At 42.2% G+C, this 19,644-nt stretch overlaps 1 protein-coding gene and 1 long non-coding RNA gene across 2 annotated transcripts in view; one reads left to right on the top strand and one right to left on the bottom strand.

The window, feature by feature from the left end:
• SELENOF (selenoprotein F) overlaps nt 1–8,081 on the top strand; it is a 55,559-nt gene extending 47,478 nt beyond the window's left edge. The window contains exons 4-5 of the mRNA XM_014599766.3: nt 4,675–4,724; nt 7,190–8,081. Of these exons, the coding sequence (XP_014455252.1) occupies nt 4,675–4,724; nt 7,190–7,321 (182 nt within the window). The 3' untranslated portion in view covers nt 7,322–8,081. The remainder of the gene's footprint in view (nt 1–4,674; nt 4,725–7,189) is intronic.
• LOC132250759 (uncharacterized) overlaps nt 1–16,289 on the bottom strand; it is a 28,882-nt gene extending 12,593 nt beyond the window's left edge. The window contains exons 1-2 of the long non-coding RNA XR_009462368.1: nt 16,226–16,289; nt 13,552–13,640 (exon numbers count right to left, since the gene is read on the bottom strand). This is a non-coding gene — a long non-coding RNA (uncharacterized LOC132250759). The remainder of the gene's footprint in view (nt 1–13,551; nt 13,641–16,225) is intronic.
• Nucleotides 16,290–19,644: the final 3,355 nt, after the last annotated feature.

Below are 19,644 nucleotides of genomic sequence, written 5' to 3'. Positions count from 1 at the left end.
GGGAAGGTGGTACTGAGCCACAGTGGGGCTGCCTTGCATCCTTAGATCCGGGGCATGTTGGGACCTTCTGGGACCTGCTGAGAAAATAAGCAAGGAAGTTCGGGCCAGGGCCAGAGCAGGTACCCCAGCCTAGGCTGCCCGTGGCCACCACTACTGGTGCAAGGGCATAGTGAGCCCACCGCTGCTGGGGGCACGTCCTGGGCAGCTCTGCAGAGACCCCACTCAGATTGGGCATCCTGCCAGGGCATGCAGGGTCCCCCCTCCCTGGGCTTCAGCCCCCTACAAGTAACCTCCCTCCCGTGGCTCCAAACCTCACACACACACCGCCATAGCCCCCTACACTTTCATAACTTCCCCCCACCCCGCCAACCATGCAAAGTACCTGCATAATTTTATGTAATTTTGAGTTTTTCTGTGCATAATTGAGTTTTTAGTTCTGCAATTAAAAATGAGATTAATTGCGACTAATTTTAATTATGCAACTAATCACCGTCAATTTTTTTAATTGTTTGATAGCCCTACTTTATATACAACAGCACTTCCCAAACTCTGACAGATTGTACGCCATCAATTTAAAATGATACAACCTTAAGTACTACCAGCAAATTTTTGTCATATAAAGTAATTATAATAAATCTGTTAACGCGTACCACCGACAGGTTGTCTGTGTACCACTGGTGGTACCCGTACCACAGATTGGGAACCGCTGATCTACAACATCAGTAAGACTATTATGTGATTGCCACCTATGTCAGGTATGGAAACTTTAAATGAAGTAAAAATTGAAATGTTCAAAAGAAAAAAGACTGATTCAAAGTCTGGAATGATTACCTTATGATAAGGGACCTAAGAAGCTCAAGTCTTATAACTTATCAAAGAGAGAGGAACCTGGGTAGAAGTATTCTGATAACAAAGTTCCATTTAATGAAAGAGAAGGTCGGAACAAGATGCAATAGCTGGAAGCTGAAACAGGATAAATTCCAACTAAAAATAAGTGCAAAAGTATAAACAGTGAGAGCAACTAACCATTTCAGCAAGTTACCAAGGTAGGGTGGTAGTTTATTCATTACAGGGATATTTTGAATCCATTGTGGATCTTTTTAAGGGAGAATCTTTGGGATAGTTTAAATGAAGCTAGAGGAAAATGAGGGGAAAGTATTCTTAGCTGTAGTAGTTCCTGAATTTCTGATTTAAATGTCCTCTTGCCCCTTTCCCTAGACAAACAACCTAGAGGACTGGTCTGGACTTCTTAACCTGAAACATCCTTTTCTGTGGCCAGTAGCTCCAGTGTGTTACCCTTGGCATCCAGGCCTGCCAGTGAATGAGCACATCTACAGCTGGTTCACATAAACCTAGTGTTAGAAAGTGCCTCAAGCCCTCAGAGCTGACTTGATTTAAATTTATCATTCACTGGTACCCATTAAAGTTGTCGCTTCAAAGCCAAGTATAGCCTTACACTTAATTTACACTACTTTTTCTAATTAGAGCATATGCTACCTCAATACACATTTAAAGCTTCACACATCAAGTAAAATGTAAAAATTAAGAATTGTAATTTTTAACTGTAATTAGAAAAGTGAGAAACTTAGAAAAATAGAAGTAGTATGTTTATGTCAAGCTGCATTTGAATGGAAATTGGAAAACAGAGATGAAAATCAAAAAAGGAAATGTGCACTTTAAAATTATTTGTATTAAGAACATTTAAAATAAGCTGGGTACATAAGTTTACCAAAACATGTTGTATTTTATCAGTCCATTTACATAGAAAAGAAGTAGCTATAATACATTAATTGAGATAATTTAAACCTGAATGAAACAGGATTAAGGTTACAGCTCTACTTATACCAATTTAGGAACAGACTGATTAAAATTTGGTATAGGAAACAGGTATAGTTTAAAGTGGGTTTTGTCTGTCCACTCCCCAGATCTGACTCCTAGTCCACAAACAATGCATCCTCTTTATGTCAAGATGCCTGCCTGTTCTATGTTTATGGAAACAATTCTTGTCTCCCCCAGTGTATTATGGATGGACATTGATGGTCCAAACTCCCTTCTACCGTGGAATAAATATTCTCAAGGCCAAGGGAAACTTAAGGCATATTTAAATAATGGTATATTACCTCTGTAGGCACCCTTAACTGTCAGTTCTCAGAAAGGTTCAATTGCATTTGACCCCTACAATGCAGGTCTATGGGGGAAATAAAAAGGATGTTCTTTTTGTCAAACTTCTTTTTTATGAATCTCCAGCTAGCATTTGTTTATGTAACTCAGTATTTCCATGCAAGTCATTTTAAAAGGTTAGACACTTGCATGTTGCATTTGTGAAGCGTTTACAGCATTCTTCTCACAGCACAACAATTTGTTTAGAGTTAATTTCTACCAAACCACAAAAAGCCTCATACATTCAGCATTATAATGAAATGTTGTGTTAAGAGTAAACAGTTGGTACCAGCTATCTAAAGTCTCAAAAAAATGTGTGTTCCATAAAACATCTTAATCTTCACTGATTTAGACCCTTGACATTGCTATGAAAATGTAATGGTTACTTTTAAGACAATGGTGTAACAAAGCTGTAGCAGATCCAGTTTTTCTTTCCTTCCACTTAATCTGTTCACATTATATGCAGGTCTGTTCCTTCTCTCCACCGCAGCAGCCAGAGCCAGCTCAATTCCAACTGAGCCTGCTTTCAAGTATCAATTAACAACTTTTCATACCTGTTAAAGCCAAAAGAGCTCTAAGCCAAGTTAACCCTTAAAAACCTTTTTGGTATTTTGTAGCCATTCTTTAATGCAGTTAAACTACCTAGTAAAAATCTGCTTCTAAAACCATATCCATTTTGCTAAGCTATTTATGATCTTCTGTTGAGCAAGTTATGCAGGGGTTTTTTTCCAGCACGCTGATGGCATATGGCCTCTTTTTTCTAAAACTTCAGTGGTCCTGGAGAGCTATTGAAGTTTTAGATTTCAATGAAGAAGAGCTGTAGAAAAACTCAGTGAAGTATTCCAACCTGCTCAGGAATGTTTTACAGATAGAAATCATGGCAAAAAAAAAACATATCTTGTCATTTATTTTTGTATTTGATCGATTAATGAAAGCCAAGCTTACATAACTAAAGGCACAAGGAACAAAGGAATACTGAAATGAAGAGACTTTGGAAAATCAATTCTGATCTTTTAAGCTGAATTGGGTGCAGCAGCCAGTACTGATTACTCTCAGCAGCTGCTTTTAAAATTGTGAGCTATTAGATGTTTGCAGTATTATTTTACCAGATGAATTAAGGTAAATTTAATTTTTACACCCCCTCCCCCTAATCATGTTGAGGAACCTGCTACCTCTGGGAGCTTGTTGGACTCTCATGTTACATTGTGGAAATTCTGCACACTGTAGTGCACATTACAGGCATAGCACCTGAATTTGATTTGTACCATGAACTGTCTAGTCAAGAAAGTGTGGGAATTATGGTTCCCAAAGCAACTGTAATTCTGCCACGCTGCACACACAGTACTGAGGAGATATTAAAGGTAACCCAATCCATAGCAATACAAACAGGATGGTTATAAAGATGTCATCTTATGATTGCTATGGGAACCAAACATTTGACATTCTGGTCTCTAAACATCTCCATGCAGCAGTACGGCAACTGCATTTCAGGAAAAATTCAACATTACTTATCCTGAGAAAGGGGGTAAAATTTTACCTAATATTCCATCAGAGCCCCGCTAACAGAGCACCCTGACTGTCCTCAATTGACATTGTTCTGGCATGCATACCTATTATGTGGACTTATAGGGAAAACTCCTTTAAAGGCATTGTCCCAGTAGGTTCTAAATAAGATCTTTAGAAGATTTAAAATTCAGTTTTAAGTGTATTCCTCTTTACTTCTGAGTTGTCTGTGTTAGATATCTGTCTGTAGTTTTAAAAGTATTTACACGAGGCCAAACATCACTGTTAAGGTTAGGAGCCTAACCTTAAACACTTTCACCGCCCAAAAAAATCAGCCCTGTGTTTTCAGTATCCTTCTTTGTAAAATTTACGTTAGGTATCCAATTTGTGTTAATCACTAGAAGCATGAGAGTTATATACAACTTTATTTTTTTAAATAATCTTGCCCTTCCTTCACACATATTTTGTATCCATGCTACCTCACGCTGCCTCTGAAATATATCCTGTGTGTTACCTGGAGGAATCCTTGCTTTCTCCACTAACTTCCCTCACAAAAAAGGAATGCATTGGCTCAGCCAAGTGTCAGAGTCATGTTCCTTCACATTAGCATCTTGTACTAACACTAGGTGGCCATCAACCATACAACAAATCTCTTGAATACTGTCATTTGTACAAGCAAACATTGAAAGCACAATGATCTAAGGCCAGCCAAGCATTTGCAAAAAAAAATCAGGCAGATTTATGAAGCACATTCAAAGTACTATGGGCAGACGCATGTCTTTTCTCAAGTAAAATGTATTCCTCCATGTGATTGTTTAAGGGAAAGAATTTGAACACTTGTACAGATAGGTGGCTCCTGAAACATTCATCATTCTAAAGAAGTAAGACTGGAAAAATTAAATTCACCTTTCAAATGGGAGGCCATGTACAGTAAGGCAGGAGGAGGAGAACTGTGCTTTTCATAGAACTGTTATTTCAGTTGATTTTTCTGTTCTTTCCCCCTTACTTTAGCTTTTGTCAGGAGTGACAAGCCCAAACTGTTCAGGGGACTGCAAATCAAGGTGAGTAATGATTTTTCTCCCTTCATTTTAAATTCTAGCTATTAAGAGGAATTCAGTGTACATAAAACCATTCCTTCCACAAACTATTCAATACGTGTTTATGCCTAACCCCTTGGTAAAGGATGTGAGTGCATCTGAAAGAGTGCTGATTTAACTCAGTAGCAGGAGCTCTGACCCACCTCCAAAAAGACAGATGGAATATATATATAGTTTCATTTATTGCTCTGATGTGCTGCTACTTGATGCTCCCAATAGCTGTTGATTTCTAAAATTTACCCAAAAAACCTGTGGGATTAGTTAGCTTAATATGGAACAAAAGCAAATAACCTAGGAAAACTTTACAGGAGAAAAAAAAGTATAACATCCCTAATGGAATCACTCTAGAAACTTTCAATTTTGAAAAGCTCTATGACAATTAAAAGCCTTCCTTTCCAGTGTCACACTTTAGAAGGCCCAATAGGGCATATAGTAAAAAAGAGTATTTAACTTAGCAAGTCATTAGTCATTAGCAGCAGATAGAGCATAGCCTGTATGGATGCAATTTACAGTACAGCTTTGACCTGGTGTTCAAGGTGAGATGACCAGGAGTAACTAAAAATTATCTATATTAAATTATATATATAATTAAGCAGTGGGAAATAAAGCAGTTGGCTGTAGGGGAAAGGAGAAAGTCGATTAATGGCCTGGTAAGATACCAGGATGCAGTAATTTAAACTATAATTATTTTAACAACTGAAGTGGAATACCAGCTTCCTGTCCTCTCCCATTCCCTGCTGTCTTGTCGAATGGATGTGCCTGCCACCTATTCTATTTCACTTGTAGCCATTGCACTTGTGAAAATGAGGACTAGGTAAAAACCCAAGGCTGAAATGCAGGCTGAGCACCTGAAGTAAGTGGTGCTTACTCAGTGTTGCTTAGTTCAGTGTTTCTCAGTCTTCTAAGTAGCAAGTACCCCCTAACTTCTGAAAATGTTAACAAGTACCCCAACATTCAATTTTCATGGGGATTTTATATTTACAGACTAATGTGTGCCATATGTTGGAAGAAGCGCTGTGTATATAAGGCCGTGATATGACAAATGTCTGATCTGCTGTGGGTAGGATTGCTACCTTTTACACCAGGGGTGCACAACTCAAGTATGTACCTGGGCTAGAGGTGATGTTGGCCAAAGCTAGGAGGGCTGAACCCAGCGCTGCGCAAAGCGTGGCACACCAGATTATTACTGGAGAATTTAAAGTGCCATGCAGTGTGTGGCACACCAAATTTTTTACCATCGTTTTGAGAGTAGGGGCAAGAGAGAGAGAAAAAGAGGGTGAGAGAGAGTGTGTGTTGGGGTACCCACATACCCCCTGCCTATGTCTCGCATACCCCCAGGGGTACCTGTACCACAGGTTGAGAAACTATGGCTTAGATAACTTTCTACTCTGAAATTTATTGTTAAGGTAATGAGGATGCTTAGCTGCTTTAGCTTAATTGATGGAGCAAACTCCATATGCATAATAAAGTGTTTGCTGTTAGCTTCTTTGTTTAACTGAATTGCTTCCAGCCTTAACTAATCATGTGCAGCAGTGAGTAAAGCAGCAAGTAAAGAAGGGTCTGGGTTGTTTAATTCTAAGCATAAATACCAGTAAGCTGACTTGTTTTCGCCAGTGCAGCTTTAATGACCTGAATCTAACAAATGTCAACTTTAATGCTCTCATTAAGTATCAGGGGTATAGGCTGTAGCCATGTTGGTCTAAGGACATAGGCAGACAAGGTTCTTTAGGTAAAATACTCTTTAAGTATCAGAATTTTAAAATGTAATATTAGTGGAGGGGCGGTGTTTACACCTTAGTATAAAAACAAGCAAACAAAAAACCCAGAACTGATATAAACCAGAAAGAGGTAGTTAGCAATGATAGTCTGAAGTCAAGCAGAAGGCAGGATAAAGATGCACCTATCGGGTGCCATGAATGACTGATTTAATTAGTCCAGGAGTGTCCTGCCACAGGATGCCAGGCTGTCCAGCCCTGGTGGACATGGCAAGAGAGTGAGCCAGAGTTAACACAGCTCCAGTCTCCATCTGACTGCTTTACCTGTTATCATGACTGCCAGCCCCCATCACATGCTGGAGCTGCCACCACAGTACAGAGCATGCTGCAGCAGAGGTTCCAGGTCAAGCCAGGGGTACTGCTGTGTGCCCCAAGTCCTGGATTGGAGCCAGGACTTCTGCCATCACCACCACATAGTACAAGATAGAGCTGGAGCTGCTCCTGCTGCTTCCTTGTACCTCAGGCTGGATCTAGCGTAGGGCACAAAGTGAGTTTGATACCCGAGTGAGTTTATAAGGTGCATCTTCTGTCTTCTAGCTGATATAAACCACAGTGGTTTTAAATGCACTGAATTGTGGGAAAGTATCTGACGTGGAGAATGGGGGAAGAATGTGATTGCCAATTGAAAAAGTAATTCCCTTTTTCTCCTTGCAGTATGTGCGTGGTTCTGACCCTGTACTAAAGCTGCTGGATGACACTGGGAACATTGCTGAAGAACTGAGCATCCTCAAGTGGAACACAGATAGTGTAGAAGAATTCCTGAGTGAAAAACTAGAACGTATATAAATCTTACTGCTTTCAGCATACCTCTCTCATTTTAATTTTTCATCATGGTAATCTTCTCAGATAAAGTGTGCTGTGCCTAGAAAATCATTCCAGCCTTTGCATTAATTCTAAAAGATCTCATATTCATGTGGTACTAAATATCTTTTAATTAGGAGTGGAAGCTTCAGCACAGCACGTATTTGACATGTTAGCAAACTGAATAAATAGCCTGTCCTAGTACATTTCAGCTTTTAGCATGCATATCACTAATTAAATGCTTTGTTACAAACTTTGTTAATTATACAAATACCAGAGTTGAGTTATAATTGGACCAGTTTTTTACAAACAAACCTTTAAACCTAGACAGCATCTTCAGATAATTGAGAGGATTACCATGCTTTTTTTTGTATGCTACTCTTTGTACAGGAAGTCTTAACCAAATGAGATGTTCTCTCTCTCCCAAAGAGACTTGTCTGCTTGTGCCCTCTTGCATTTTGTATTTCCAAGCCTTTTGGGGGAGTTGTTCTTTAAAAAAAAAAAGTGTCTTTATAATGCCTGGTTTCAAAGGGTTTGGGAGTAATGATGAAGGAACCCATGCTCTGGAGTGATGTAAAACATTGTGTAGGTACACTTTAGTGAAGACTTCATAAAAAACCTGAAAAGGTATGTGCAAGTCTGATATCAGTGTGCTTTGCACTGAGTGTTTTACTTCGCTACAATAGGCATGAGGTAAAGGAGAAAAACTATTTTGAGCTGGAAATAAATCACTTTCACAAAATTACTGCAAATGTTTGGTTATTGCATGAGTTTGTAACCAGTTTCTCTCTATTTAGAAATGTATTTTCCCTTTTTTAATTAAAACCATGGAAACCCATGGTGAGTTTAACTGTTAAAAAAAGTAAGTGAACAATAGCAAGGATAATACATGAAAAATGAATTTTTGAAGCTACAAATTAATTAGCAGACATGTCCTTCCACTTCATATGCTTTAAGGTTTTCAGATTAATTTGCATCTGGAGGCAACCTGCACAGTCAGCACATTGTTGGCCAGTTTCCAGGAAAGAGGAGACAGAGTTCAAATACACATACTGTGTGCTACCCTGTTGATTAGAACCATGAACCTCAGCCTAGAGGGCAAAGAAGAAATCCCTCACCACCCTCCTCATGTCCCCCCAACATTTTTTAATAAGTCTGCAGAAGGTTACCACACTTGGAATCCAGAACTGTTTTGGTTGTATTGTGCTTCAAGCTGACAGGCTTCCATGCAAAGTCCAAGACAACCAGATACAGACAGACAGGCCAACATAAAGAAGTCATCATAAAGAACTGAGTAATCAGCAGTTGAATTTGTGGATGAGATTATACAGAGATAAGGTACATGGGGAGAAAATAACTATGATCAGAACCTTGTGAACCACCTTCAGAAAGTGGAGGATCCTCCAAAAGAGGATTAAGTTAGGACATGGAAGCCAAAAGGAGACTACAGGATTTCAAATGGATATGTTTGACTGTATGGAAGGTGGCTACCAAGTAAAAAAAGGTGAGGTGGTTCTAACCTAGGAAGAGGTGTGAGCAGTTTCAGTTGACTGCACGATCTGACAGCTGGACTGGAAGGGATTTAAGATGTAATTGGAGGACTGGGAACACCAGAGAGCATGTTAGAAATAAGAAGGGGATACAACAGTAGTTGGGAAAGCAAGGTCAGGGATGGTCATTGTTTTTAAGGTGGGAAAGCTATTTTGAGGGGAAGAATGTATACGAGTAAAATCAGAAAATGAATTGGAGTCACTGTGGACTCATGATCATGTCATACTTTTAATTTTTTTCTCTTCAAAGAGAGGGTTTGTGGAGCAAATGTGGTAAAAGTATTTTCAGACCTACCATGTTCCTAGCTGAATGAAGCAGGGAAGAAAGGATGGGGATGGAAATGAATGAACTGAAGGAAGTCATCCTGGCATTAGGACATTAGGGGTTAGGAAAACAATAGAGATCAGAAGGAGATATACTTCAAAACCAGGTAATATTAATGAATGAAGATAGCAGGTCAAATAAAGCTGAAGGTGGGCATCTTAGAAGTAATGAAACCAAATCAGAGGAAGAGTAAGTGGGAAGGTGAGTAGATGACAGCATTTTGTTGGGTGCTGCCAAAATACATGTCAGTAGTTTATCACACATTTTGCTTGCCTGCCAGTGGATGTTATACCTCCTGATGATCATGAGTCTGACAGCTCTCCATTTGAAAGCTTGGCTCTTTAGCACTAAGTACAAAGGGTCATTATTTGAGTCTTGCCACTGACCTAGACAGTTGCAGGCCTGAGAGCTACCATGGTCTCTCATTGACCTGCTTGAAGGTTAAGACATGTTTTATAGTGACAGACTGGCCTCGGAGAAAGAACAAGTGCCTCCGGTCTGCTAGTGGCAGGCAAACAGTCGCTGTACTGCTACAGGTAACACTTCACCTTTTCTTAAATCTGAACGTTATTGTTGGTTGGGAGACAAAGAATGAGTCTGCAGCAAAGGAAAGCTTAGCAGATGTCTGGCAGTGAGGAAGGCTAGGGACAGAAGTTGCACATAAACCAGTTTAAGTGATCAGAATATGGTTTAAACTTGTAACAGAACAGAAATTCAGTGCACATAAACCAGTTTCAAAATAGCTGAAACTGGTTGAAGATAAACCTGGTTTAATGCAGTATCAGACTTAACTGATTTAGAACAAATCGGTTTATGAAGCTTCTGTCCCAGACCAAAAGGAATAAAAAAAGAGGTAGCTTTGCTGCCACTCTGTACATTCTTGATACTTGGGACATTCTGCTTCCAGCCAAACTGGTTCATTTATGCTTGAATCTGAAGAGCTGGGTAATCTGCTGCCTCTGCAACCTGAAATCCATGAAGGGATCCTCAAATAGCCCTTCAGCCAGCAGCTCAGAAGGCTGTCTTGTGTCACTGGAATAGTACAAAACAGCCCCCATGAGAGAGTGGATCTGGCTCAAGGTTTCTAGTCCATGCTTCGAGAGGGCCTTGACAATTAAAGTGTTACTTGTTCCTGTAGCTTGGTACATAACAGGATGAAACTAGCAAAAAAAGGGAGTGGATAGCCCTGAGTGCAAGCCAAGTAGAATGGAAGCAAATGCAGTAATAATTTTGCATCATTCCAAGGGTCAACAACAAGGAACTTCAATTCCAGTGGCAGTATTTGCCATTTCAACAAGGTAGTTTAAAGAAAGTAACCTTCCCTTCCTGATAAGTGTAGGTATTTTTCCTTCCTTACAGCAAGAAGACAGATTTTTAACATCATCTTGGCATGCTTTTGTAGATGGATTCAAGGGCCAAAATCAGAACATTGTTAATAGCCTCTCTGTCACACTAAAAATACAGCACTTAACTCATGGAAGCTGCATTGCCTCCAGCTGATCTGCTGGTTGTTGATCCCCAAACCAAAACAAGCCTGGTTATTCTAAGCAAAACATGCAATTGCTTCTAAGCAAAGCCAAAATGTCTGAGACAAGCAGTGACTAAGATGATAAGAGACAGTGCAGCCTATTGATTCCTGCAGTATTGACCCACTGCTGTTCAGTAGGTTGTCTTTCCTAACAAATGCACTTTTATATTAATTACAGTTCAGTAGTTTAGGCATAATGCAACTAGGTCATTCATTAAATATTGGAAAGTGATAAGTGTAACAAAAATCCCCATGCCAGAAGAGGAACATTTTAAAATTATTATATTCTGAAAGGATTTGGCTAACTATTAAATGAGCAAGTTAAAAAAACCAAGCATCCTGGGGACTTAGTAAAAACTGTACTTGTGTTCAAAACCATTATGCAAGAGAGAATATTAGATACTGTCTCAAACAGTATCTGAGCATATCAAATTATGCCTTTCAAACCAGTTCCTGGAACTGAACAAGGCCCATTGGCCAATCTTCTTCATAAATGACCTGCTGTGGGATAACAGGGATCTAGAAAATGTTCCATTTGCTTCTTGGTGCATTGAAACTGCCAAATCCTAGCGGTGCTTAGATCTGTCTGCAACCTGCTGAGGTTCCTGGATCACAACCAAGAAGGGAGTGAAATGCTTCTCTTCTAACCCCGCCCACAAAAAAGTTGAATTTATTTTCCCCAACCTCAGTGAGACCCCAGATTAGTGTATGACTCCTGAGTCAGAAAGCATGTTTTGTCTGCTGTGTGACTGAGTACCTGTATTTGTCTGGAGTGGAAGTTTAAAAATACCTCTACTTAGGTGTAGAGGAAACCTACTTTACAGACCTCAAGAAATGCTGCATGGGCAGGAGGTGGTGTTCCCAGCTCTCTCTCTCTCTAATCTATGCATACACACTCTCAGGAAACCAATTGCTTAGCATACCGGACACACTCACACTAATAGACCCTGATACAAAGCAGCATTTATGGCATTGTAAGATCAATCATCCATCACTGTGGCAGTTTCTCCACACTTGTATTTCAGTGCACTAGGCTACATAGGTTTGAAAAGAAGCAGAAACTCTTGGGTCATTTTCCTGGGGCTGCCTTAATACTTATGTTGGGTATGTATACGGCAAGGGCAACAGACAGAAGGCAGGGTAGATTTGAACTTTATGGACTAACTATATCAGAAAACCAGTGGCTGGGAATACAGGTACTCTGCCCCAAGAAACACCTCTAATGAACCCCACACTGAACAAATTTGGCAGCACAGAACCATGCAAAGTACTTTCAGTGTTAAAGCTGTGACTGTCTAATAACAGAAATCAAGACAGAGTGATGCAGGCTTGACCACAGACTCTGCAAGTCTACCAGAAATCTAGGGACAGTCAAGTTGCTTGCCCATGCACCCCCCTCAGTTATGCCTACAAGTGCCAAAAACTTACTGCAGACATCCCTCTACGCGAGGGGTGGGCAATTATTTCAGTTGGGCCACTTAACGAGTTTTGGTGAGCCATCGGGGGCTGCAAGGGTAGCCCTGCACCCTGGTCACCACCTTGGGACTGGAAGTCCCTCCCCTTCTCCCAGAAGTTTTCCTTTTGGAAAGGGGGTTTGCCATCTTGGAAACAGAAAAAAAACCAAATTATATACTAAAATGAAGCATCTATAACAACATTTTAATTTTATTTAAAAAAAATATTATTGCCCTGACTTTTATGCGTTTGTATTGTGTACCCAGAAATGATTGCATAATAGGTCAAAATTAAATCTCTCATGTATATTGTAGGGGGGTATGGGGTGGGGGGTATGGGGTTGGGAGCTATGGATGTGCATGTATGGGTATGTGGGATGTGGGGGAGGCTGTGTGGATGTTTGTCGGGGGTGTGGGTAGGTATGGGGTTTCTGAGGATTTGTGTGTGTATGTGGGGGAGAGTGTGGATGTATGGTGTGTGTGTGTGTGTGTGTGTGGAGGGGTGCTCATGTGGGAATCCCACTACAATCATGCCTTCATTCATTGCATGCAGGCCCTTGGGGCACTCATGGCATGTGTGGCACGCAGAGCTCCCCAGCAGCATATGGTCCTGGAAAGCCCCACAACTACACATGGCCATGCTGCTGGCTCCATTACACGGGTCTCACATCCCCGAGCCCTGCATGATGAAGCTGGCAGTGCAAGTCATGGTGCTCAGCCAAAGTGGCAAGGAAAGAGGTGGCGCCAGTGTGATTCCATAGCATAGAGCTCACTGTTCCCCATGACCTGCACACAGCCGTGAGCGGGGCTGGGCTGCCGGCTCCATCATGCTGGATCCCCCTAGAGGCATGCAGCTTGGGCAAAGAATCCCAGGAACTGCATGCAAGGCCCATGGAGCCCTGTGTGATGAAGCCAGGCAGAGCCCATGCCCCTGCTGGCCTGGGCTCTGCTCTCCTGCTACCCTACCCTGGGTCCCCACTGGCCCTGGCCCTGGGGCACTGTCACAGGCCCCACACTTCCACCCAGCTGCCACTGCCCCTGCCACCACCACCACTGCCATTCCCCCCCTGCTGCTGCTGCCACCTCCACACTACCACCACTGCCCACTGCTGCCACTTCCCTACCTGCAGGGCCATCCCATGGGCAAGGGTGGGAGCGCAGCGTGTGCTAACCCCACTGGAGTGAGCAGGGCTCGGCCCCATGTGAACACAGCAGGGGCAACCAGGAAGGATACAGTGAACTGGTAGGCACCTGGCCATGGGCCAAATGAAATCACCTGTGGGCAGTATTTTGCCTGCTTCTTCTCTACCCCTTCTCTCTCTTTCACTGTCTTTCCTGCCCCAGGCAAGAAACTGTACCTTTTCATTGTTTGCAAAGTGATAGAACGGTGCTGGAAATGTAGGTCAGGTCACCTGAAGAGACACGCAGGACAGCTGTGCATTCAGCACTATATAAGACAAAGATAAAGATCTTTTTAGTAAAAAAAACCAACAAAGAGAAGGTGGGACACATTAGAAAGCCTAGAAGAAGGAGAAGAGAGGTGTATGTTTCTAGTAACATGTACTGTTTATTAGGATCTTATACACACACACACACACATACACACACACTATATTTAGAAGTAACATGAGCTATACACACACACACATATACACACACACACACACTATATTTAGTAGTAACATGAGCAGGAGTGGGCAGTGTGACAAGAGGTGAGATTATTTAGGGAAGATTTGAATGAGGAGAGACTAAATGCTTATAAAGGCCATTGGCTAATAATTAAAAGCTAAATCCCTTCCCCTTATATTCAAGAACATTTTTTAAATTCTATTAACATAGCTCTGCTGTTTCACATTTTTTAAGTCTTGGCAAGGTTGTGTTTAACTTCCCACTGCATAAGGGGACCCAAAATATATAGTGGGACCCAATCAAGTTCTGAGTCCCATTATGTAGGGTTTTTTTGTTGGTTTTTTTTGTTTGTTTCTTTAAGGAAAAAAAGACAAATACTTTGAGTTCAGCAACTAGAAAAGGAGAGAGGTTTCCCTTTCATAGCATAATAAAAATGTAATGATCAAACTGTCAAAAACACACCTTCTGGCCCCCAAAGGCTGGGGTTACTTCTGCCTCATCTCAATTTAACTGACTTTTAATAGCTTTGATCAACCCATAACAGCAGGAAAGGAGTTGTATCCATGAGCCAGCAGCTCAAAGCACAGCACTGAGGGTTCATCATCTAAACATTCATCTGAAGATTTACATTTGTGTAATCCCATTATAAATCACAGCTGGAAGCATAGAGCAAATCAATCATATTGCAAAGCCATATATTCATCTAAGAAAATATTTGCTGGTTTCTATATGAAGGAACTCGTCAGCAAGGGAAGGATATTGGAATAAGTGGGTAACAGATTTGCAGTGCAATGCGCAACATATCCAGAACTGCTGCTGTGGGCTACCATGATGGCAGCTTTTCAGAAGCAATTTTGTCACAGTCCTTTTGTAATACAGTGGTATGTATCGGTGCTGTTGCACACATACTTGTACCCATCTGGAATTAAGTTCATCGAGCACAAAAATGTTTACCAGCAAAGGCACTTCATACCCAAGCATGGTCTAGAGAACAAGTTCTGGACCAGGTGATCAGTGTCCACCCATAGAGCAGATGGAACAAGTAATTCCCCAGTCAGAAAGGGCAAAGAGGGCCCTTACCTCTGTAGCATCCTACCCCTTTCACGCCTTCCATTCTCCTACAAACAGGGCAAGGGATCTTGTGCATGGGCTTGTCATGCACGTGGTACAAGCCCATAGCTTAGGGAGGAGGGGTTAATACTTGCAGAGGCAACATTTATTTTTGTCTGGTCTTCATTCTGGAATCCCCCAGAGCTAAATGAGAGCAAAAGAACAGGCAGGAGGGAACCACTGAAGCCACACAGCCTGGTGCCAAAGGCAGTAACAAGGCTCTTGGGCATTCATCAAGGCTGTTTACCCAAAAATGGAGAAACGGGGGGGGGGGGGGGGGGGGGGGGGGGGGAAGAGAACAGCATCCACCTGATCAGCAGGAATGAGTGAAAATTGCTATGGTAAAAAACAATGCAAAGCCAGCAAAGGAGAACCTTTGCTCCTCCCACAGGCCTTGACTTTAAGTTCCTGTCTTGGAAGAAGTGGAGTCCCACGTCCTCTTGGGAGTATTTCTAAATGCACATCTCATCTTATCCTTTGTGACCACACTACACAAATAATCTCCAGGCTGCCTAGTCCTGCAGAAACTGTGGGAGAAGCTCTTTATCAGCAAGAGTCCCTTTTTGAACGTGAGGTTTTAATTTAATCAATTTCCTCACCTTTAGAACTCACATGCTGAAACTGCAAACTAGCCCCTTTCAAGTGGCCCACAGCTAAACTTGGAAGAAAAGTCAATACATGATGATGTAATTAAAGACCAAATCATAACATTTTTAAATAAGCAGCTAAATTAGGTGCATGAGCCAACTTTTCTGTTCTCTGATTCTTAATGCTTAATTGTGCAACCTTCATATTCTCCTAACATATTTCTTCCTGTTGAAGAAGGGCCTAATCTAATGCCCACTGAATAGGCATTCAGCCCAAAATAGGGCCTACAAAAAAATAAGTCTTTCCACATAGTTATGTCAGCACTTGTAGGCTAAGTACAGAAGTTACACTTAAATCAGTTTAAGTGACCAGAAACTGAATTAAACCTGTAACAGAACAAAAGTTCAGTGCACATAAACCAGTTTCAAAATGGGTGAAACTGGTTTAAGATAAACCTAGTTGAATGTAGTATCAGACAGTTTATGAAACTTCTGTCCCAGACCCCTTCCTAGTTCAAGTTAAATCAGAGTTCCCCAACATCCCAGCATTCTTTGCAGCCCTGGACTGGGCTGTGCTGTCTGCTCCAAAGAGCTGGGTTGGCCTCCCTGCCTCTGATCCCTAGCTGGAGCAGCAAGGGCTGGCTCACTGGTCCCCCAGGCAAACCCTGGCTGGGGTCCAGGGCCAGGGAGTGGGGTTTAAACTCACCTTCCCCAGTACAGAGCTGCCCTGCCCTGCTTGCTTAGCACTGGCTGCGACTGTGGACTACAAATCCCAGAGGTACCTGGAAGCAGGAAGAGGAATTGATGAGCAACCCTGCAGTCCTGCTGCTATGAATCTGAACTGCACATCCCAGAAACCCTCTGGGGCAGCAGGAAGAGGAAGCAAATACACAGCCCATGCTGGCTATGTACCAGAGAGCCGTGCTTTAGAGCCCCTCAGCTCTTGGCTTGAGCCACTGCAGGCATGTGGCTGCGTTTCCTGAATCAAAAGTGAATGTCTGTTTGTTTGCTTATTGATTCAATCTTTGCAGCTTAGACTAACCTGCAAAGACTATTCAGTTTTGGACTTTTTGGCTGTCTGTACTTAGCTGTAGCACTTACCATAATAAAACACCCACCCCTCATGTCTCTAGCAGCATGTTCATTTCCTCATGAGGCAGGGACTCCGACAAGCCATTCCCAGTCCCTGCTGACTGCAAGTTTTCCTCAGGTTCCCAAGGGACCTGCAGCCAACTCTCATAGGTTGTCAATAGGGGTGCATCAATAAAGATTTTCTTGGCCAATACTAATAGCCAATGATTAACCTACCATATCAGCCAATGCCAACCCAATAATCAATATTTAGAAATAGTTCAAGGCATTTTAAACTCCTGACATAAATCTGTTTTGTTTGTTTGTTTTGCATTTATAACACACACACACACACATGCCTCCTGCCTGCTCTGGCCCTCAAGGATGGCAGTGACTGCCTTATTCCCACACACGTTGTCCCCTCGCCCACGGCTCCTACCCGCTCCCTGCACAGCCCGTGCCACCATCCCAGGTGGGTGGGACAGACCCAGGTGGGTTGCGTGGACGGTGGTGCTGGGTGCGTTTGGAGCCCCAGAGCATGCCACTGCCATAGCACCAGCAGGCCCCACGCAGCCACGCTCCCACAGCCACTGGGGAAAAGCCACTTTTGCAAAGGTGCTCGGTGCCCAGCAGAGGGGAATGTCCCTCGCGCAGCACCCAACTCTGCCTGCGTGCATGCCAACATTTCCACAGGAGCCCCAGTGCTTGGGCCCCTGCTGTACATGCCATGTTGCCATAGTAGTGGCAGCAGCAGCAGGAGCTGCTAACAGTCCCTTTTTGTGGAGCGCTGTCCTGCGACCACTGTCCGGCACCCCCTTCACCTCCCTGATGGGAGCTGTAGTCTGCCAGGATGCTTCAGGTACATGGCCGTAATTATTGGCTACAATGACCAAAAAAAGCCAAGAGCTGATATTTTCATTTAACCTTTTATTGGTGCTCATCCAATAGCAAACTGATATCTCAGTGCACCCCTAGTTGTCAAGTAGGCTCTAAAAAAGTAGAGCCCACCCCTTTCCCCACATAAATCACTTTGTTCAATCATTTCTTTTCTTGCTTCCCCCAGAATAGGGTGTGCCAAGCTAAAACATGGGAAATACTGACCCATCCCTAGACAAGCAGTTTGAGGAATACCACTGTAAAATGCTCAATAACCTTTGTGTTTACTCAGTGCCAATCTGATCCAGCAGTTAAGTCTCTCACTAAAAATCCTGTTTTAGCTACTCTGCCAGCCTGTTACTACAAATGGGGAATCATGACTTTTTCCCCCCTCTACACAGCAAAGTCGTAATAAAGTGACAAACCACATTGTTTCCCTGCTGTTGCTGTAGCAGGGAAACGTACACATTCACACATTCTGCCATTAATCAGCCATACGCACTGCTAACTAAGCAGAGCTTTCTGCATTGGCGTCTCACTAATGCTTTTATTAGATTACCTACATCAGTCACAGAGTATCTGGTTTTACAGCTTTTCACTCCTAAGCCCCACTGCTTTTGCATACGTGCATAGATTGGCCCCTATCCCAGTCTTCACGTAATTAGCCTTCTGTTTCCACACGTACAGTCACTTACATAGTGGTCAGGATTCCTGGTTGCATAGTGGTCGTATTAAGAGTATGGAGGGATGTCAGTGGGCCACCTTTGTTCCTGAAATGGAACTTCTAATGAACTGTAATAGTTAAGACAATATCCTCGAAGTGGTTTTCAATAGTGTGTGGAGAAGACAGGAGGTTTGTGTCACCAGGGGTAACAGCAAAGGCCTCTTAATGGGCTTCTCAATTTTATTGCAGATCTTACAATCTTAAGGAAATATTCCAAGAAAAAAAATAATTTAAACATGCCTGCATATTTAAGTTCTATATGAGGCCATAGTCAGTTAAAATAGAGAGATTATAAATCAAAGCAGGGCTTTTGCTCTTTAATCCTTTGGTGCAAAGACTTGGGATTTCCCATAGTGAAGCACAGCAGCTGCTGCTGGCAATTAAAATAGATTTTCCTGTGCCAAGAAGCACATCTGCTTTTCTATTGGCATGTCTTTCTTGCCCCACTAGAACAAAGAACTGATCATGCCTTCAGATGCCTAGTGAACATCGACATTTAGCTTGGATGAATTTGTATCCCAGAGTTAGGGGTCTGACACATTTTCAGCAATTAACCATTGCGCAGCACATGGAGTACTTAAGCATATATATTTTATACACATAATAAGAAGATAATGCTTCTGATCGACTGCCTAGGGACTTACTGCACATCTCTTTTTAAAAGAGCTACACTCCCACTTTGGAGCCCTCACGACTGATTGTCAGTCATGCATATGTTGTTGGTGCACAAGAAGCTTGCCTGTGATGTAGTATGCCAAGAAAGATGACTGGTCTCCAGGGCCACCAAGAAGAAAGGCCAGTTGTCAAATGCCAAGATGGCTAGCATTTGACTTCTAGTCAGAAGTGACTATCACTTGTCAGTAGTGATTTGCAAGGGACAGAAGCATGCCAAGAAGCCGTCAAGGTAATGATTTTCTTTGGGATAGCAAAACAAGCTTAAAGTTACATTCAGTCTCCTTGTCCTGACCTGTACTGCTTTATTCAGCCTACTTGCTCCCCTTCCAACCTTTCCTCCTACTACCCCCCATTTCCAACCTCCATTTCCTAGGTTTTTTTAATTATAATTAATACAGTGATCACATTAGCCAGGGGATTTTCCTGTGTGCTCACCAAATCCTCATCTCTTAAAATGAGGAAACACCATGGCATAGCCCTTGCTGCCCTACAAAAACTATGTGTAAGTGTGCATAAATCATACAGATCAGAAGGATTTAGCAATATGCTACCCCTGTATCCTGGGATTAACATGTTCCTCTTAACTGTCCAGACACTGGAGCACACTTGCACAGGACTGTTTTGGTTCCCACCCCCACTTGGAGAAATGTTTGGTGCCATCTGCTGGTCATACTATATTACAACGAAGGATTATTTCATTTAAAAAATGCATCAGGGCAGGTAAAGATGCTACCAGCTAATCTATTGTTTTGGGTTTGTTTCATTTACCCACAGAGACA

The sequence above is a fragment of the Alligator mississippiensis genome, chromosome 5, assembly GCF_030867095.1.
Source record: "Alligator mississippiensis isolate rAllMis1 chromosome 5, rAllMis1, whole genome shotgun sequence".
NCBI lineage: Eukaryota > Metazoa > Chordata > Crocodylia > Alligatoridae > Alligator > Alligator mississippiensis.
The sequence above is the reverse complement of the archived record's forward strand: the minus strand, read 5'-3'. Positions and strand labels throughout refer to the sequence as shown.